The 17911-nt window shown below is 62.4% G+C and overlaps 1 protein-coding gene across 1 annotated transcript; it reads right to left on the bottom strand.

The window, feature by feature from the left end:
* Window positions 1-5992: 5992 nt before the first annotated feature.
* On the bottom strand, window positions 5993-7354 carry LOC131564224 (collagen alpha-2(I) chain-like). Its single transcript, XM_058814562.1, has one exon. The coding sequence runs from the start codon at window positions 7352-7354 to the stop codon at window positions 5993-5995; it is 1362 nt and encodes a 453-aa protein (XP_058670545.1).
* Window positions 7355-17911: the final 10557 nt, after the last annotated feature.

Below are 17911 nucleotides of genomic sequence, written 5' to 3'. Positions count from 1 at the left end.
TGCTTCTCCCCAGCACAATGACAATTTGCAATGCCTGCGAGATTAACAGTGTCCATGAAAGGCAGGGGTAGCCATTTCAAACCCCAGCCCTGTTTACAGAGCAGCTATGCACTCAAGCACCTGTTAATATGACTCTTAACAACTGCTTTTCAAGAGAACTGTGACTAATAGCAGGCACTTGTCAGCTGATACAATGGTGGCCTGTCCCAAGGCCGTCCATCGACAGGTGTGTGCCAAAAGCCCTATTTATGGGTATTGACAGGTGCCTCCTGAATGCATCTTTCTTTGGACATTGTTTTCATGGAATCATTACAAAGAGGATGTTTACATTTCAAAGGTACACTGGTATTTATATTTTTGTGCCACAATTTTGTACTGATGAAACTTTTTATATAATGATATACAATTTATTGATATTCAATAAAATCGTTAATTTATAATGGGGTGTTGTGGGTGCTTGGGGCGAACGTGCAGCTGCGAGGGGGGAGCGCTGTGCGGCCCCGGCTGCTGGGCTCGGCTCTCCTGCCACCCTTGGCCTCTGGCTGCAGGTGCCTCCACAGAGGCGTTTGCCGGAGGGGATGTGAGGAGAGGAGAAGGCAGGTCCTGCTGGGCAGCTGTGCCCCGGGGGGCTGGGGGCGCGGAGATCTCCAGGTTCGTGTGGAAAGCAGAGCTTGCCGTGTCCCTCTCAGCCCGCTCGGGTGGGCGCTGCTGTCCCCAGGAGCTGCTGGAGCCCCTGAGCACGGCTGGGGAGCAGGTCCTGCCACAGCACAGTGCTCTGTCCCTCGGGGGTGGCAGCGCTCCCCTGGCTCTGGCAGGGGCAGCACAGGGCTCTGGGCATCCCTCGGGGGTGGCAGCGCTCCCCTGGCTCTGGCAGGGGCAGCACAGTGCTCTGTCCCTCGGGGGTGGCAGCGCTCCCCTGGCTGTGGCAGGGGCAGCACGGGGCTCTGGGCATCCCTCGGGGGTGGCACAGCTCTCTCGGCCGGAGCCAGGGCCGCCCCCAGCCCCAGGGCTGACCCGGTGCGGGTGGTGCGGCAGCAGGGCTGGCACATCCCGTTGTCACAGCAGCGCCCCATCACAGGGGGCTGTCCCTGCCTGGGGGCACCAAGGGCCAGTGCTGCGGGGTGCTGCGGTGTCTGTCTGCTCCAGGATTGCCAGGGTGAAACTCCCAGCGCCCCACACCACCTGCCCTGCACCTTCCCAGCGCCCTGCACCGCCCCAGCCTCCCCCAAACCCGGGGCACTTCAGGGATCGCAGCCCGGCTCCCTGCCTGCTCCCCAGGCCCTGGGGGTTTGTCCTGCCCGCGTTTCCTCGGTGCCATCTCCCGGACCTTGCTTCCAGCCGCGAACGAAGGGACAGCGTCCCCCGGCTCCCATCCCCGCAGCCCGCGGGCTCCGGCTCCCCCAGGGCTGCTCGGAGCAGGAGGATGTGTGTGGCTGTAAAAGCCAGCAGAGCTGCTGCTCGGCCCTTCTTTAATTAAGAGCTCACCCGGCATAAAGTGACTTTCCCAGCCGAGTTGGACTCATTACTCGATTATTAAGCAGGGCAGGAAGTTTTGGGTTTGCTCTTGTGTGTGCTTTTCTTCCTTTTCCCAACAGGAAGCGGGGGAGGGGCACTAATTACTTTCAGCTTTCCATCCATAAAATCCTGGAGCCGCAAAAGCAGCTAAACAGTTAAAAAAAAAAAAAAAAAAGGAGAGCAGTTTTGGGAAGGGACCACCTGCAGGAGTGGGAAGGAGGGTCAGGAGTGGGTGCCCTGGAGCAGCGGCCCCGCAGCCCCAGCTCTGACAGCCCCGGCAGGGCCCGCACGGCGCTGTCCTGCCCCGTGTGCCAGGGCTGGCACCGCACGGGACCCCGACCCTTCCCGGGGACCCCGACCCTTCCCGTGTCGCTCGGCTCGCGCTCCATCCCGCGGGGACCCTCGGGGACCCCTGCCAGCTCCCTCTCAATGGGCTTCAGCTGACATTGGTCAGGCCGGCGGCGAGCTCTGTGAGAAACCTCCTCCTCCTCCTCAGCGAGCCTCGCTGCTCTCCCTGTGCTCCCGGCTTTGTCCAGAGCCTGGCTGGGACGCCAGGCCTTTAGAGGGAAGGTATAAACCGGGTGGGGAGCAGCCGAGGCTCCACTGACAAATCCCGCTGGCATTCAAACACAAATGCGGTCTTAAAACACTGGAAAAAAGCAATGCTGCCTGTTCTGAATCACAAAAGCGCAGCCCACTGGCACTCTGCCGCATCTGCTGCCGGCCCTGCCCGGCCCGTGTGCCCTGGGGACACAGCTCTCAGGTGATGTCCCGCCCCTCGGGGCTCCCCAGGTGCTGCCCAGCCCTGCACCAGCTGCTGTCCCTCGGCAGGGTGATGAATGTGCTCCAGATCCCTCCTTTTCTGAGCAGCTGCTCAATTTACTACTGCAGAAGTATTTCTCTTTCTCCACCTGAGGGGTTTGGGGCGAGCAGAGGGTGGAGGACCATGGCCAGGACACCCTTGGGCCCAGCTCCACCCACGGGTGATCCCGTCCGTCCTTTCTCTGCCCCTGCAGCGCTTTGGGGCTCTGGGATGGAGAAACGTCCCCAGGAGCTGGGCCTGAGGGGGAGTGAGAGCTATCCCGTCCTGGCTCAGCAGGCGTCTGGAGCATCCCAGAGGCGTGGGGAAGGAAAGCAGGAGGATTACACCCATCTTTGCAAAGGCCAAGCTTCATCCCCTCAGTCATTTGGGAGCTGCAGTTCCCAGAATTTCCTTTGTCACCCCTTTCTGTCCCCATCTCTCCCAAGGACAGGCACAAGGCACACCTGGTCCTTGTGCTGTGAGGGACCCCCAGAATGCCTCCTCCCACCTCCAGAGGGGCAGAAAGCAAAAAATTCCCACTTCTCTTGTCACTGCAAACCTCTCTGACAGATATCTCACGACTCTGTGATCTCCTGCATCCCCCTCAGCCTCTGCAGGAGCACTCCCAGCATCTGAGAGTGCAGCCCCCAGAGGAGGCAGCCAAAGCCCAGCCCTTCCAAAGCGCAGCAGCCTCATTCTTCTTTTGGCTCTCTCCTTAGATAGAGAAAGCTGAAAAGCAAACAGGAGCCGGGCAGAATGCAGAGAGGGAAAGGCCCGTTCTGGAAGCCAAGGGTTGGGCAGTCGTTCCTGATTTGGGGCAGGGAACGATCAGAGAGGCTGGGACGGCTCAGGGGGTGACCAGCAGGGACACCGCGGCTCTCCCACCGGCCATAGCTGGCATGCAGGAGGCCTCGGGAGTGGGGTGAGCTTCTCCCTGCCCGGCCAAGGGCAGCAGGTGCCGTGCGGGGCTCGGGCTGTCATCAGGCAGCGCCGGGAAAGCCTCTGTCCATTAACAGCTCTGCAGAAGGAGCGGGCTCACAAACAGGCTGCAGGTGTAGCTATTGTTTTCCTGCCCGTGGGCTATTGACATGAGCAATAATCTCAAATTAATCTTTAATCGGCTGATGAACTGAGGGCGTGGGGCCGGGGAGGTGCGAGCCTTCCCGCGCAGATAAAGCACAGCAAGTGCAGAAGGAAGGGCTGGGCAGCCCTGGGGAGGCTGCAGGGCTCAAACAAAGGTGCAGTCCCTCCTGGGGTGCGGGTGGTCTGGGTGGCAGCGCCACCGTGGTCTACCCTGCCTGCACTCACCTTTCCAGGCATCCCCTCTCCCGGCCCGTGCCCCTGGCTGCCCCCAGAGCAGCGGGGCAGGGGCACAGGGGGATGCCCATCTCACCACAAGGACACAGGGTGATGCCCATCTCACCAAGGGGCACAGAGTGATGCCCACCTCACACAGGGCTGCACCAGCCCCAGCACAGCAAAGGCCACCTGCCAAGAGCTGGTGTCATTAATTCATCACCTGGGGATGGGCACAAGGGCCAGCAGCAGTGACTGCTGTCCTCTCCACCAGCCTGTGCCCGCTGTGCAGCAGCCGTGCTGTAACTCATTGGAGATGTGCCTAGAAAATCATCAGAAAGCGTTTTAAATCTAGCACAATGCACATAAGCACGGATCACCTCGTGTTTTACTGGCTCCCTGGAAGCAATGCGAGGCCTGTTTTACTTTCCCCAGTAAAAGGCTCACGTTTCACAGGCAGGAGATTGGCGGCTCCCGAGCTCATTAGCCCGGGTTTCCCTCCACCTCCGCATTTTCCACGCGGGGTTATGCTGGCGGCGCGGTGTCTGTGGCTGCTCGGAGCGCGGCGCTGCCCATGGAGCCTCCTGCGCCCCGATGTGCTGCGGGCAGGGCGAGCAGCGCCGGCGTGTTGTGGCACGGAGTCACCGTAAAGAGCTTCAAGGGCCTGCATTATGTCATTACTCAATTAGCCTGCTGGTAATAGCACTTCATTAGAGAGACAGCTCCTATTCACCGGCCTTAATCCATTTTCTAAAGCCAGGCCTAGAGCCATTGATCGCTTTTCCCGCTTTCCTGATGAGGCAGAAAGTGGTTTTGGAGAGTGAGGAGTGACCGTGCTGCAGTGCCAGGGCAGCGTCTCTGAGACAGGGGTGGCAGCCCTGGCACCTCGGGCATGGTGGGCACGGCAGAGCACCCGCCCCTCTCACAAACCAGCCCGTTCCTCGGGGAACGAGGGAGCTCTGGTGTCCGGCCATTTGGATGGGCGCTGCCTGCCCAGCCTGGGCCTCGCCTCGGGCCGGGGGGGCAGAAGGAAAAGCTCCCCCTTTTATTTCTGTTTGCTTCCCTCCCCGCAGGCGGCGTGACCGCAGCGCTCGGTGACACCGCGGCACGGCAGGGAGCGGAGCGGGGCCGGGGGCAAGGAAGGGCCGAGTGTCGGGAAAGGATGTCAGGGACAGCGGGACAGAGGGACAGCGGGACAGAGGGACAGAGAGACAGAGGGACAGAGAGACAGAGAGACAGCAGGGACAGAGGGACAGCGGGACAGCAGGGACAGAGGGACAGCGGGACAGAGGGACAGCAGGGACAGAGGGACAGCGGGACAGAGGGACAGCGGGACAGAGAGACAGCAGGGACAGAGAGACAGCAGGGACAGCGGGACAGAGGGACAGAGAGACAGCAGGGACAGAGGGACAGAGGGACAGCGGGACAGAGGGACAGCAGGGACAGAGGGACAGAGAGACAGCAGGGACAGAAGGACAGCAGGGACAGAGGGACAGAGAGACAGCAGGGACAGAGAGACAGCAGGGACAGAGGGACAGCAGGGACAGAGGGACAGAGAGACAGCAGGGACAGAGGGACAGCGGTGCCGCCGAGCTGCCCCGCTCGCCCGCGGCTCCGGCTGAGCGGGCAGGAAGAGCCCAGAGCCCTTCCCGTGTGTGTGAGGGCATCCACTGCCATCCCGGCGGTGCCAGAGCAAACACAGCAGTACAGGGAGCTCCTTTCCCTGTCTCTGAGGGCATCCGCTGCCATCCCGGCGGTGCCAGAGCTGCAGGGAGCTCCTTCCCCTGCCCTGGTTACAGCAGCTGCTGTCTGTGATCAGTACAATCTAAATTTTCTCTCTAAACCTCACTTCACAGCAATCACCTTCCATCATCGCTTCCTCAGAGCTGGAGGGCAGCAACGTGGGGCCACGCTGGCTGGAAAAATTCACAGTTATTTGTAGCTGTGACTCAGATGAGGGCCTGAATGCAGACACTCTGGGAGATGGCAAATGGTCCCTTCAAATGCAGAGCATCCCGGGAGGCAGGAGTGGCACGTGCCTGTGGGACAGTCCCTGCTGCTGCTGGGGACAAAGGGGGGCTGGCGCATCACAGACCGTCACCCACGGACACTTCAGATCTTCCACGATTCAAGCAAACGCCTTGTTTTCATTCAAAGCCTTTAGCCATTTCGTGCTGCTGGCTACTTCTCTGAAAGGAAATAGCTGTCCCATAAATAAAGGGTGGTGGAGGGAGGGAGGGAGCCTGGGGGAGGCTGTGAGTGCAGACTCAGGAGCTGTTCCTGCTGTGCCCCAGCTCAGGGCTGCCCAGCACCGGGCAGAGATGGGCCCTGGTACAGGCTGTGCCAAGGAGCTGCCGGGGCAGCCCCAGGCTCTCCTCCTCAGCCCTGCCTGCTCCCCACGCTCCCCATGCTCCCCGTGCTCCCCGTGCTCCCCATGTTCCCCACGCTCCCCACGCTCCCCATGCTCCCCATGTTCCCCACGCTCCCCATGTTCCCCACGCTCCCCACGCTCCCCATGTTCCCCATGCTCCCCGTGCTCCCCACGCTCCCCACGCTCCCCACGCTCCCCATGCTCCCCACGCTCCCCATGTTCCCCATGTTCCCCATGTTCCCCACGCTCCCCACGCTCCCCACGCTCCCCGTGCTCCCCGTGTTCCCCACGCTCCCCACGCTCCCCACGCTCCCCACGCTCCCCACGCTCCCCACGCTCCCCATGTTCCCCGTGCTCCCCGTGTTCCCCACGCTCCCCACGCTCCCCACGCTCCCCACGCTCCCCACGCTCCCCACGCTCCCCACGCTCCCCATGTTCCCCACGCTCCCCATGTTCCCCACGCTCCCCACGCTCCCCATGTTCCCCACGCTCCCCATGCTCCCCACGCTCCCCATGTTCCCCACGCTCCCCATGTTCCCCACGCTCCCCATGCTCCCCACGCTCCCCACGCTCCCCACGCTCCCCGTGCTCCCCGTGCTCCCCGTGTTCCCCACGCTCCCCACGCTCCCCACGCTCCCCACGCTCCCCACGCTCCCCACGTTCCCCGTGTTCCCCATGTTCCCCACGCTCCCCACGCTCCCCACGCTCCCCACGCTCCCCACGCTCCCCATGTTCCCCGTGCTCCCCGTGTTCCCCACGCTCCCCACGCTCCCCACGCTCCCCACGCTCCCCACGCTCCCCACGCTCCCCATGCTCCCCACGCTCCCCATGTTCCCCACGCTCCCCATGCTCCCCACGCTCCCCATGTTCCCCATGCTCCCCATGTTCCCCACGCTCCCCATGTTCCCCATGTTCCCCACGCTCCCCATGTTCCCCACGCTCCCCACGCTCCCCATGTTCCCCACGCTCCCCATGCTCCCCACGCTCCCCATGTTCCCCACGCTCCCCATGTTCCCCATGCTCCCCATGTTCCCCACGCTCCCCATGCTCCCCATGTTCCCCACGCTCCCCATGTTCCCCATGTTCCCCACGCTCCCCATGTTCCCCACGCTCCCCACGCTCCCCATGTTCCCCACGCTCCCCATGCTCCCCACGCTCCCCATGCTCCCCACGCTCCCCATGTTCCCCATGCTCCCCACGCTCCCCATGTTCCCCATGCTCCCCACGCTCCCCATGCTCCCCACGCTCCCCATGTTCCCCACGCTCCCCACGCTCCCCATGTTCCCCATGCTCCCCACGCTCCCCATGTTCCCCACGCTCCCCATGTTCCCCACGCTCCCCACGCTCCCCATGTTCCCCACGCTCCCCATGTTCCCCACACTCCCCATGCTCCCCATGCTCCCCATGCTCCCCATCCAGCTGGGACTGCACTGGGGGCAGTTCCTGCAGTGAGCCCTGGGCTGGGCTCGGGGCACCAGAGCTGTTCCTGCCGCTGCAGGAGCCTGGGCTGGGACAGACCTGCAAAACTCCACGTGCACTGAGGGAGGGCAAGGAACAGCTGGGTGAGCAGGTGTGACACTGCCAGCCCTGCTCTGGGTGAGCAGGTATGACATTGCCAGCCCTGCTCTGCCACCCGCAGCAGGGACAGACGCAGCTGAGGCCTCACCCTGCAGCCACCATCACCCCGTGCCTGCTTCACACCAAGGAGCTGCTCACAGATCAAAGTGCTCTGAGGTTCTCCGTGAGCAGCTGAAGAGCTCTCAGAGCTGCTGTGAGCACACCTGGCCACGGGGTTGGCTTGTCCCCGTGGGATGGGCTGGTCCCCAGTGTGACGCTGCCACCTCCTCGTCACTCACCCTGCGGCAGGGTCTGTGGGCCCTCAGCATCCCCAGCGCTGAGCTCCCTGCTGGGTTTGCAGCAGAGCCAGGATTGCAGCACACTGGGGTTACAGCAGAGCCAGCTCTGCAGCGCTCCCTGCCCCTTGCCAAGGCCAGAGGTGACAGTCTCTTGACAGTCTCTCGCTCAGTGTCACCCGTCCTGGCCTGCGGACAGGGTGATGGCAGCGCTGGCACCGTGCTGGATGCTCACAGTGTGGGAGCTGGGGGCTGGCAGTGTGTGGCCTGGCTGCGAGAGCATGGAGATTTTGGATGTCTGTTATCACTGGGGAGCAGGGAAAATACTGTGATTAAACAGAGGGAAAATAATAATGGCTAATGCTTCCAAAAGTAATTTGGGGAGTCTCAATTTAGAAAGCCAAAATTGAGCTCCCTTGAAGAGACAGTTTTCCAGAAGCTTCTCCAAGGCGTCTGGAGGAGTCATCACTGTCTGGCACCAGCAGGATTTGCCATTTCTAGGAGCTGTGGCCGGGAAGTGATGGTTGGGATTCCAGCCTGGCGCTGGGGCTGCCCGTGCCCACACAGGAGCTGCCCCACCAACCAGCCCTGCAGCTCTGGGGGGCTCGGGCTGTGCCAACAGTGCTACCCAGGCTGGGGCTGTTACCATGAGAGAGCTTTCCCAAAATAGTCCCTGGCAGCCCTCCACGCTCTGTGCCGGGCCAAGTGTCTCTGAGCTGGCTCCCAGCTCCCTGCAGCCCCGCGGAGGAGCAGCCGCTCCCCTCTCCCCTCTCCCCTCTCCCCTCTCCCCTCTCCCCTCTCCCCTCTCCCCTCTCCCCTCTCCCCTCTCCCCTCTCCCCTCTCCCCTCTCCCCTCTCCCCTCTCCCCTCTCCCCTCTCCCCTCTCCCCCTGCATCCCCTGCCCAGCAGGGCCCCCTCCCCTGCTGCTGCTGCTGCCCGGCTCTCCTGAGCCTGTGTACATTAAATTAGCACCCTGGCAGGAGACTGCCCGGGCAGCTGCCCCGGGAGGCTGCAATGGGAAGCAGATGCTCCGTGATTAGCCCCACATGGGCAGGGCAGGGCTGCCCCCTGAGCAGGGACACCGTGCCCGGACCAGGGACACCGTGCCCAGACCAGGGACACTGCCCCAGAGGGGTGGCTCAGGTGGGAGCCAAGGGAGGGAGCACACGGCCAGGGCTAGGAGGGCTGGCAGGATGGGCTGGGAGTGATGCTGTGTGCCCAGTGATGCTCAGGGGAAGGGCTCAGTGCTCAGGGAGAAGGGCTCAGTGCTCAGGGAAATGGGCTCATACACCAGCACAGCTCCCCGCACTTGTGGGAGCCAAGCTGGACTTGTCAGCTCCATCAGGCTGAGAGAACTGGGTGAGATGAGGGCTAGGAGCAGCAACCCAATGACTCATGCTGCCAAGGATGACACCCTGGAGGCCAGGAAGGCAAGGAGAGGCATCCCCAGAGAGCTCCAGCACAGCATCCCCAGCCAAATCCATTTGCAGCCCACTGGCAGCGCCTGGCCCCAGGCAGCAGCCAGGCTCCCCAGGCACTGCCCCAGCCCCTCAGACACTGCCTCTCCCCCTGCAGCAAGGGCTGCAGCCCCGTTCCAAGGTCCTGGCCCGGCGACCCTGCCCGGGCCCCTCTGCACGGTGGAGCTGCGGGTTCAGCCTGCAGGGAGAGCCCTGCACGGAGCTCTGTGACCCGAGCACCTTTCCCTGATAACACCTGGGCAAGGGGCCGTTTGCCAGGGCAGGTCACAGGGGGTCCCTGACCCCTCTGAGCACCAGCCCAGACCCCAGGGGCGAGGGGAGACACTCAGACACTCGTTGGTGCTGCCAGCTTTGTTCCTTCTGTTCTTCCCTTTCACGGTTCTGTCCCTGAAGGGGGGAAGTCCCCACTTATCTGCTGCCCTTTCCAGCCTCCCCAGCGTGGTTTCTCCAGCCCTGCAAGAAGGGATGGCCATTTCTGTTTCTTCTCAAGGCATTTTTCCACCCACCCTCTCTGGCCCTGGTGGGAATTGTCAGCTTGGAGATAACGAGAAGGATGGATTGTCGTACAGGATGTTGCACGAAGCCCAAGTGCTATTTGCAGGCAAGTTTAATAAGTAATAATAAGGAGAGAGAACTCCAAAGGAAGTAACCTGGTACAGCAGACAAGGCAGATTTATCAAGGCAGGGAGGAAATACTCCCCAGAAATGAATCTGGCATGAGTTCCTGCACACCAGTCCCACGATCCTGTCTGCCACCACAGGCAACTCTTATCTGAAACAGTCCAGTGTTTAAAATAGACTGGAAAATAAATAGTCTTCCAGCACGACTGATCCTCCAGAGCCTGCAGTTCATCCCAGCAGCATTTACAGTTTTCTCTGGAGTGTTTCCGACATGTACTTCAAGATCTTCCAACTCTTTTCTCCTCCCCTGATTGTGTCATTAATGAACCTTTAGGGATTCTTAGGGCCCATTTTATGTGGATGTATTTTTAAGCAGCAGCAGGAGAGGGGTTCCCAGCCCGGGGAGGAGGCAGAGTGGCTTTGTGAGGCGCTCTCAAGCAGGAATCTATCAAGCGCCAGGGCTGAGCGTGGCCGCGGCAGCTCGCTCGCGTGAAGTTGTTTAATGTTCATTGTTCACAGCTGTGTCACCCTAATAGAGTATTTTATTGTTTTTCCAGTCGTACTTAAACCCATCATTCATTATCCTGCCCGGCCAGCCAGTGCCTCACCTCTAATTGATGACACCGGACAAAGCGCCTGGTCAAAGTTTCCAGTGTCTCCAGCTCAGCTGGGACTGGCTCCCTGCCTCCCCAGCCCTGCCAGGGCAGCCTGGCCCGGCAGTGACCTGGAGGGAAGGGGGACAGGGCCACCAGGAGCTCTGGCTGCTCGTGGTGCCGCTCACGGCATCAGGGGCTGCGCGGCAGGGCTGGCACGGGCACTGGGTGTCCCTGGGATGGGACACGAGCCCGGAGACACTCCGGGGGCCAGGGTGCCACAAGCACCCCCTGGCACGTGGGGAGCACCCGGCTGGGTGGCGGCAAACCCGTGGGGCCGTGCCCACCCTCCTGGAGAGAGAGTGCCCGGGGCCGCTGCCCTGGCTTGGCTGAGCTGCAGCGACCAGGGAGCAGGGCTGGCACAGGGGAGGCGCCAGGAGCCCCAGCTCTGGCAGCAGGGAACCTCACACAGGTGGCCCTTGGCTCTGACAGCCCCTGGATGAACCCTTTTGGCCAGCAGAGCCACGTCCCCATGCTGTCCCTGTGTGCCAGGCTGTTCCTGTGTGCCATGCTGTGTCTGTGTGCCATGCTGTCCCTGTGTGCCATGCTGTCCTGTCCCTGTGTGCCATGCTGTGCCTATGTGCCAGGCTGCCCCTGTGTGCCATGCTGTCCCTGTGTGCCATGCTGTCCCTGTGTGCCAGGCTGTCCTGGTGTGCCAGGCTGTCCCTGTGTGCCATGCTGTCCCTGTGTGCCAGGCTGCCCCTATGTGCCATGCTGTGCCTGTGTGCCAGGCTGCCCCTGTGTGCCAGGCTGCCCCTGTGTGCCATGCTGTCCCTGTGTGCCATGCTGTGTCTATGTGCCAGGCTGTCCCTGTGTGCCAGGCTGTCCCAGTGTGCCATGCTGTGACTGTGTGCCATGCTGTCCCTGTGTGCCATGCTGTGTCTATGTGCCAGGCTGTCCCTGTGTGCCAGGCTGTCCCAGTGTGCCATGCTGTGACTGTGTGCCATGCTGTCCCTGTGTGCCATGCTGTGCCTGTGTGCCAGGCTGCCCCTGTGTGCCATGCTGTCCCTGTGTGCCATGCTGTGCCTGTGTGCCAGGCTGTCCTGGTGTGCCAGGCTGTCCCTGTGTGCCATGCTGTCCCTGTGTGCCAGGCTGCCCCTATGTGCCATGCTGTGCCTGTGTGCCAGGCTGCCCCTGTGTGCCATGCTGTCCCCGTGTGCCATGCTGTCCCAGTGCGCCATGCTGTCCCTGTGTGCCATGCTGTCCCAGTGTGCCATGCTGTCCCAGTGTGCCAGGCTGTCCCAGTGCGCCATGCTGTCCCTGTGTGCCATGCTGTCCCAGTGTGCCATGCTGTCCCTGTGTGCCATGCTGTCCCAGTGTGCCATGCTGTGACTGTGTGCCATGCTGTCCCTGTGTGCCAGGCTGCCCCTGTGTGCCAGGCTGCCCCTGTGTGCCAGGCTGGCCTGTCCCACGTCCTACCCCAAGCCCCCATAATGCCCCCAGCCCCATAGGTGACAATCTCGTATGGCAACAAACTGTGACCAACGGTGTTTGCTGGAAAAAGGCAGGGAAGGCTTCCTGCTCTGTGTAAGGCCTGACAGACTCTCTACAGTAGTTAAAAGGGACAGCATTAAAGAAAAAGAACTTAAACAACCCCAAAGTGAAGGGCCTGTAATTTATTTACTCCCCTCAATGAATACTGGTTGCAAATCACTGTATAAAAATAACTCCTTTCTCCCACTTTTGATCTCTGATATTCCTGTATTTCCCTGGGGAAAATGTAAATCTATGAACTTATTACTAATGTTTCCTGTCCCTGACAGTGGAGCCAGTTGATATTTTACTTGAGAAGCTGAAGAAAAAAAAAAGCAGCATAAACTTAATGACTGCAGACTGTTTCCAATCTTAGTTTCACTTTTCACATGTAGAGTTTCCATCTTACAACTGGGAGAAGGAGATTTTTAAATAAAACATGATTTAACTTTAGCCAAACTTCCTCCTGGTGTTTATGCTTTTGGCTCGGGGTTGGATCCAGTTAAAGCTGGTTCCCTTTGAAGCAGCCCGGGCTCATCCCTGCTCACCATCAGCACGGCTTGGAAATTGTCTGTTCTGCTTCTGGATCGCAGTGCCCCGGCCCTGGCTGCCTCCTGCCCTCCTGCCCTGCCCTGCCCTGCCCTGCCTGCCTCGGGCAGCAGCACCAGCCTCTGCTCACCCACGGGGGCATGGGCAGGGTGGGTGGTGCTGGGGTGGCACCTGCATTACCTGGCAGGGTGGGTGGCACTGCAATGGCACCTGCGCTGGCTGGCAGGGTGGGTGACACTGCAATGCCACCTGCACTGGCTGGCACCCCCTGGCACCGCCGGGCACCCGCCTTGACCACTGCATGCCCAGCTGGAGAAAAGCAGCTCCATGGCACTGCTGCCCCAGCCACGGCCCTTTGGTAGCCCCAAAGCCATTTGCAGGAGCGGCCAGTGGGGAAGTGCAGAGCAGGAACTGAGGGATTCAAAAGATACTTGGAAAGTTTCCAGATTGTCTCATTTCAGTGCGTTCCCCCCCAAAACGAAACACGTTTCCAGTTCACAGCAGCCTTGGCTTGGAAGTGCAAGCTCTTTAGAGGCAGCTCTGCTGCCCAGGTACAGAAAAATCCCCAAGCTTAGGGGAATAGGTTTTTTCCTATTTCTGGATAGAAAAAATCCCCCAGAAATGTCAGAGCAGAGGAGAGAGCGTCCTGGCAGCAGCGGCGCTGGGAGCTGCAGGCAGGCAGAGCAAGCCTGGCCCTCAAAAACGGCCCCTCGGGCATGTCCCCATCCCACAGGGCCCGGGATGGCCCCAGGAGGGCACCCTCAGCTCCTCTCCTGCTCTGTGCCCACCCTGCAGGGCCCGGGATGGCCCCATTAGGGCACCCTCAGCTCCTCTCCTGCTCTGTGCCCACCCTGCAGGGCCCAGGATGGCCCCATTAGGGCACCCTCAGCTCCTCTCCTGCTCTGTGCCCACCCTGCAGGGCCCGGGATGGCCCCAGGGCACCCTCAGCTCCTCTCCTGCTCTGTGCCCACCCTGCAGAGCCCTGTCTCCTGGCACTGCCCGCTCGGGGCTGGAGCTGCCCTGGGCATGGGGAGCTGCCTGTGCAGGGAGCTCAGCTCCCGCAGGAGGAACTCGGGGGCTGCTCCGGCTTCAGCCAAAACACAGGGAAAAAAAGGAACTTTAACGGGGCCCAAGTTGAGCTGTGCACCCTGGAGGATTCCCGGCTGCCTCTGCTGGTGTCAGATAAACGGCCCTGTGACTGCAGTAATGTTTAACATCCCCTCTCATTATCTCTCTGGCATCCCGGGCTCCTGCAGGGACTGCAGCCAGGCCCCAGCCGCGTCTGCCCCAGTCCCATCCCTCTGGCTGGGCTGCAGCAGCACTGGGGCGCCGTCCCCCTGCTTTGGGGGCACGGTAGGAGACAGCTGGGAGGGCTGGACATTTATTTTCATTTCCCCTCGTGGTAAGCACAGCTCGGCACAAACCCACTTCCCAAACACGGCCAGTCCGTGGGGACAGGGCCACAGCAGGTCCTGGCAGCACCCTCGGGGTCCAGCAGCACCCACAGGGTCCAGCAGCACCCATGGGATCCAGCAGCACCCGCAGGACCCAGCAGCACCCACAGCTCTGCACAGCCCCTGCCCCACGCCAGCCAAGCTTTCCTCCACTGGTCCTTACATGCCTAAATAGGCCAAAGAAGAGAAGGAAAAGCCCCGGGAGGAAATGGCCCATCCCCAGCAGCCCTCAGAGCACATTTCCTCTGCCCAGTGGCCAGGAAGGGCTCCAGTGGATAGCGGGGCCATCTCCATGCTGAGTCCTGCAGCTCTGGCTCCCATTCCTGTTTGCCAGCACTTTGACGCGCCGCGGTGCATGGAACACACCAGCTACCCGGCCTTCGAGCACCCTTTATACCTTATCCACCTGGATCTGCAGCGGGAATGGCCAGAGCGGCCTCTCTTCCAAGGCTGCCAGGCTGTGCTGCAGCCACGTGTGGGCTCATCCCCAGCACGGAATCCCCTCTGAGCCATAGAGCGAGCTGGGAGCCCGGCTCTGTGGCTTTGGGATGAGGCTGTGGTTTCCCTGGAAGGTGTGGATGACCAGCCCAGGCAGTGGGGAGGTGTCTCTGCACCCTCTCAGGGGAGGGCCTGGCTGCTGGGGAACAAAGGTGACAATTCCCCTCCTGGCTGCCAGCCTCGGTTGCTGCACCAGGACAGGAGCAGAGGAGCAGGGGTGCTGTGAGGGGTCTGGGATGTTTGGGCTAATTCAGCCTGGGGTTTTGCTGGGACACTGGGCACTCAGAGAGCACAGGTCTCCACAGGCAGCCCCTCTTCAGCCCCCTTGATGGGGCACAGGGCACCACGAGCCATCTGAGAGGTTCTTCTGCTTCCCCAAAGTCCGAGGCTGCCCGTGTGGTGGAGCAGGGAGCGTGGGTGAGCAGGGACCCCCCTGCCCCCGAGGGGCGCAGCCCCCGCCCCACAGCCCCGCTGCACCCTGGCCACGCAGCCCGCTGCTGCCGGGAATGGGAGCTGGAAAGTTTCCTGCATACCAGCGTTAGCAGGAATGTTATTTACCGAGCGAGGGAGAGGTCTGACAGCCGAGAGCGCTCCCGCCGCCTCTTCCCCATGTATGGCCGTGGCCCGGTGTTACTCAGCAGGATGCGGCACAGACGGAGGCACCGGCCCGGCCCCGGCTCCTGGCGGGCAGCGCTGCGGGACGGGCCCTGCCTGTCCCGGGCTGGCCATGGGCTCGGGGGCACAGCGGGACGGGCCCTGCCTGTCCCGGGCTGGCCATGGGCTCGGGGGCACAGCGGGACGGGCCCTGCCTGTCCCGGGCTGGCCATGGGCTCGGGGGCACAGCGGGACGGGCCCTGCCTGCTGCCCAAGGGCTCGGGCACAGCATCACCGTCCCCCTGCCCCGCCCGGGCCGGGACCACCCCTCGGCATCCCCGCGGCTCTGCGGGACCTTGTGGGAGAGAGGGGACACGGGTGGGACGTGACCACCAGCACGCGGCCCTGGGGATGCACCAGGGGCTGCCTTCCCTGGGATGAGAGGGACGAGAGGAGCATCACGCCGAAAAGAAACCCAAACCCACCCTTTCCCTTAATAAGCCTCTTTCAGCTCAAAGCAAATATTTTTCTAAAAGTGGGATTTCACTTCCCATTTGTATTTCTGACATTTGTTGCGAACTGACAGCGTGTTCAAAGGGAAACGCTGTTTCCCGAGCCTGCGGACTTTTCCCAGCCCCGGGGAAGCCCGTGCGGTCCCTGCTGCGCCCGGGGCTGCCGCAGGTGGGGGATGCCCAGCGCCCCCCGCCTCCTCCTCCCGCTCGGATCACTATCGGTCACGGAGGGGCGGATTCCCTGAGCCACGGGCACATCCCAAGGCCCTGCTCTTCTCCCGAGGGCTTCAAAGGCTTCGCAAACAGGAATAGCTGCAGAGTTGAGTCAACAGAGCCTCCCGTGCCGGGGTACGGGCACGGTGGGGCCGGTCCCACGGCCCTGGAAGCGCGCCCGCAGTCCTGGCCGCTGTCGCCGTGCTCGGACAAGCAATCGAACACAGGCTGTGCTCCTCTTCCGCGTCCAACCCCGCTGCTCCCCCGCTCCTGGACCCTCTCACTGCTTCCCCTGCCCCACGGTCCCCGGGCCGTTCCTGCAGCGGCCCCCGCGGCTCCCGAGCAGGCGGGAAGGGAGAGGGATGGAATCGGCCCCGGGCAGGAGGCACCGCGAGGGCGGCTGAGCAGATGCGAGCGTTTCCCAGCGGTGACTGGCCGGGGAAGTTCAGCGTGACTCATGCGCTTCCCCGGGCTCTGAATCGCAGCATTGTGCTGAGAAATCACAACCGCGCTGGCACGGGCCCGCACAGGCACATCCCTGTGGGTGCCCGCAGCAGCGCAGCCTGCTCGGAGCCCGAGGGAGGAGAGGAGAGGAGAGGAGCAGCTTCTCCCGGAGCAGCCGCCTCCGGGGCCGGGCTGGCTGCTGCGGCAGCTCAGGGACCTCAGGGCTCTCGCCCGGCCACTCCAGATCGCCTCTCCTTGCCTTGGCGTCCCGGGGAGCGAGCCCAGCGCCCAGGCAGCCGTGCATACGTGTGCTCCCTCAGCAAACAAACCGGGGAAAAGGAGCCAAGAGAGAGGAGCCTTCTGGCGGCGCCCCTCCGCCAGCAGCGCACCTCCCGCGTGCCGAGTACACAGTTTATTTTCCTTCCCATTAAAGTCTCCGCACCAGGCTGGCTCTGGGAAGCTCAGTTTATGCGCAGAGCCCTGGGTATATTATTGCTAGCGAGAACAGAGCGCGGCAGTGAGCGCGGAGGCGGCTCCGGCCGAACAAGCCGCTCTTTGGTTTCGCGGCGGCAGCGCCGAGCGGGGACGGGAAGTCCCGGTGCAGACAGAAAGTCTGGGGCTCAGGGCCGCGGGGGCTCGGGGCCGGGCACAGCGAGGGGAGGCGGCTGCTCCGGGGCTGGAGCCTCAGCCCCCCTCGGGATGGCTCCTGTGGCACCCCCACATCCTGGGATAACGCTGGGGCTCCCCTGGCACGAGAATGGAGTCACCCTCTGCCAGCCGGGCGCTGCGGGGCACAGCTGAAACCAAAGCGTGGAGGGATGAGGGGGATGATTCCGAGCACCCCCAAACCGCGGCCCGTCCCGGTGAACGCCCCGGGGGCCGGAGGGTGGGCAGAACGGGGGCAGATCATGCGCGGGGCGCTCCCAGCGCTGTGCCAGGCGCTCTCCAGCTGTTCCTTGTGCCTGGGCTGGCTGCGCCAGTACCTGCTACCCCAGCAGGGCAGGGAAAAGCCGGGCCCGTGCTCCTGCCACCACCTCCTCCTGCCCTGTCCCCTCCTGTCCCGCTGTGTGTGACCTCAGACAGGCCAAATCCCAAATGGTGTGAGCAGGAGGTGACCTGCCATCCCACAGCTGGTTTTTCCTCGCTCTGCAAGGTTACAATAGCTCCTTGTTCCTCTGTGCGCCCCACTCCTCTCCTGTATCACATCCTACACGGCCGCTTTGCAGTGACCTCATCGTCCTTATTTTCCATGCCTCCTGCTGGAACCAAGGCCACGTTCTGTCCCAGCCCCTGCCCCGTGCTGTCCTGGGGGTGCTGGATGGGAGGGGGTCTCCAAGTGCCTCCTGCCCCCTGTCCCTGCACCCAGGGCCCACACAGCCAGAGTGCAACCTGGGGGGGTTGCAATTGTGGCTGAAGGGCCATCTGTGAAATCCATTCGCAGCTTTTTCCTGCATTTTTAACCCCTTTATCCCCACCTAGCCTCAGTCTGCCCTGGGATGCTGAGCAGCCCCCCAGCTCCAGCCTTTTCTCTGGGGCACTCTGTAGGGTCTGCCCCATGAGGGACCTCACCCCAGATGTGTTTGGTG

This window comes from Ammospiza caudacuta, chromosome 15, assembly GCF_027887145.1.
Source record: "Ammospiza caudacuta isolate bAmmCau1 chromosome 15, bAmmCau1.pri, whole genome shotgun sequence".
Classification (NCBI taxonomy): Eukaryota; Metazoa; Chordata; class Aves; order Passeriformes; family Passerellidae; genus Ammospiza; species Ammospiza caudacuta.
Note: the sequence above shows the minus strand (reverse complement) of the source record. Positions and strands in the feature narration are given on the sequence as shown.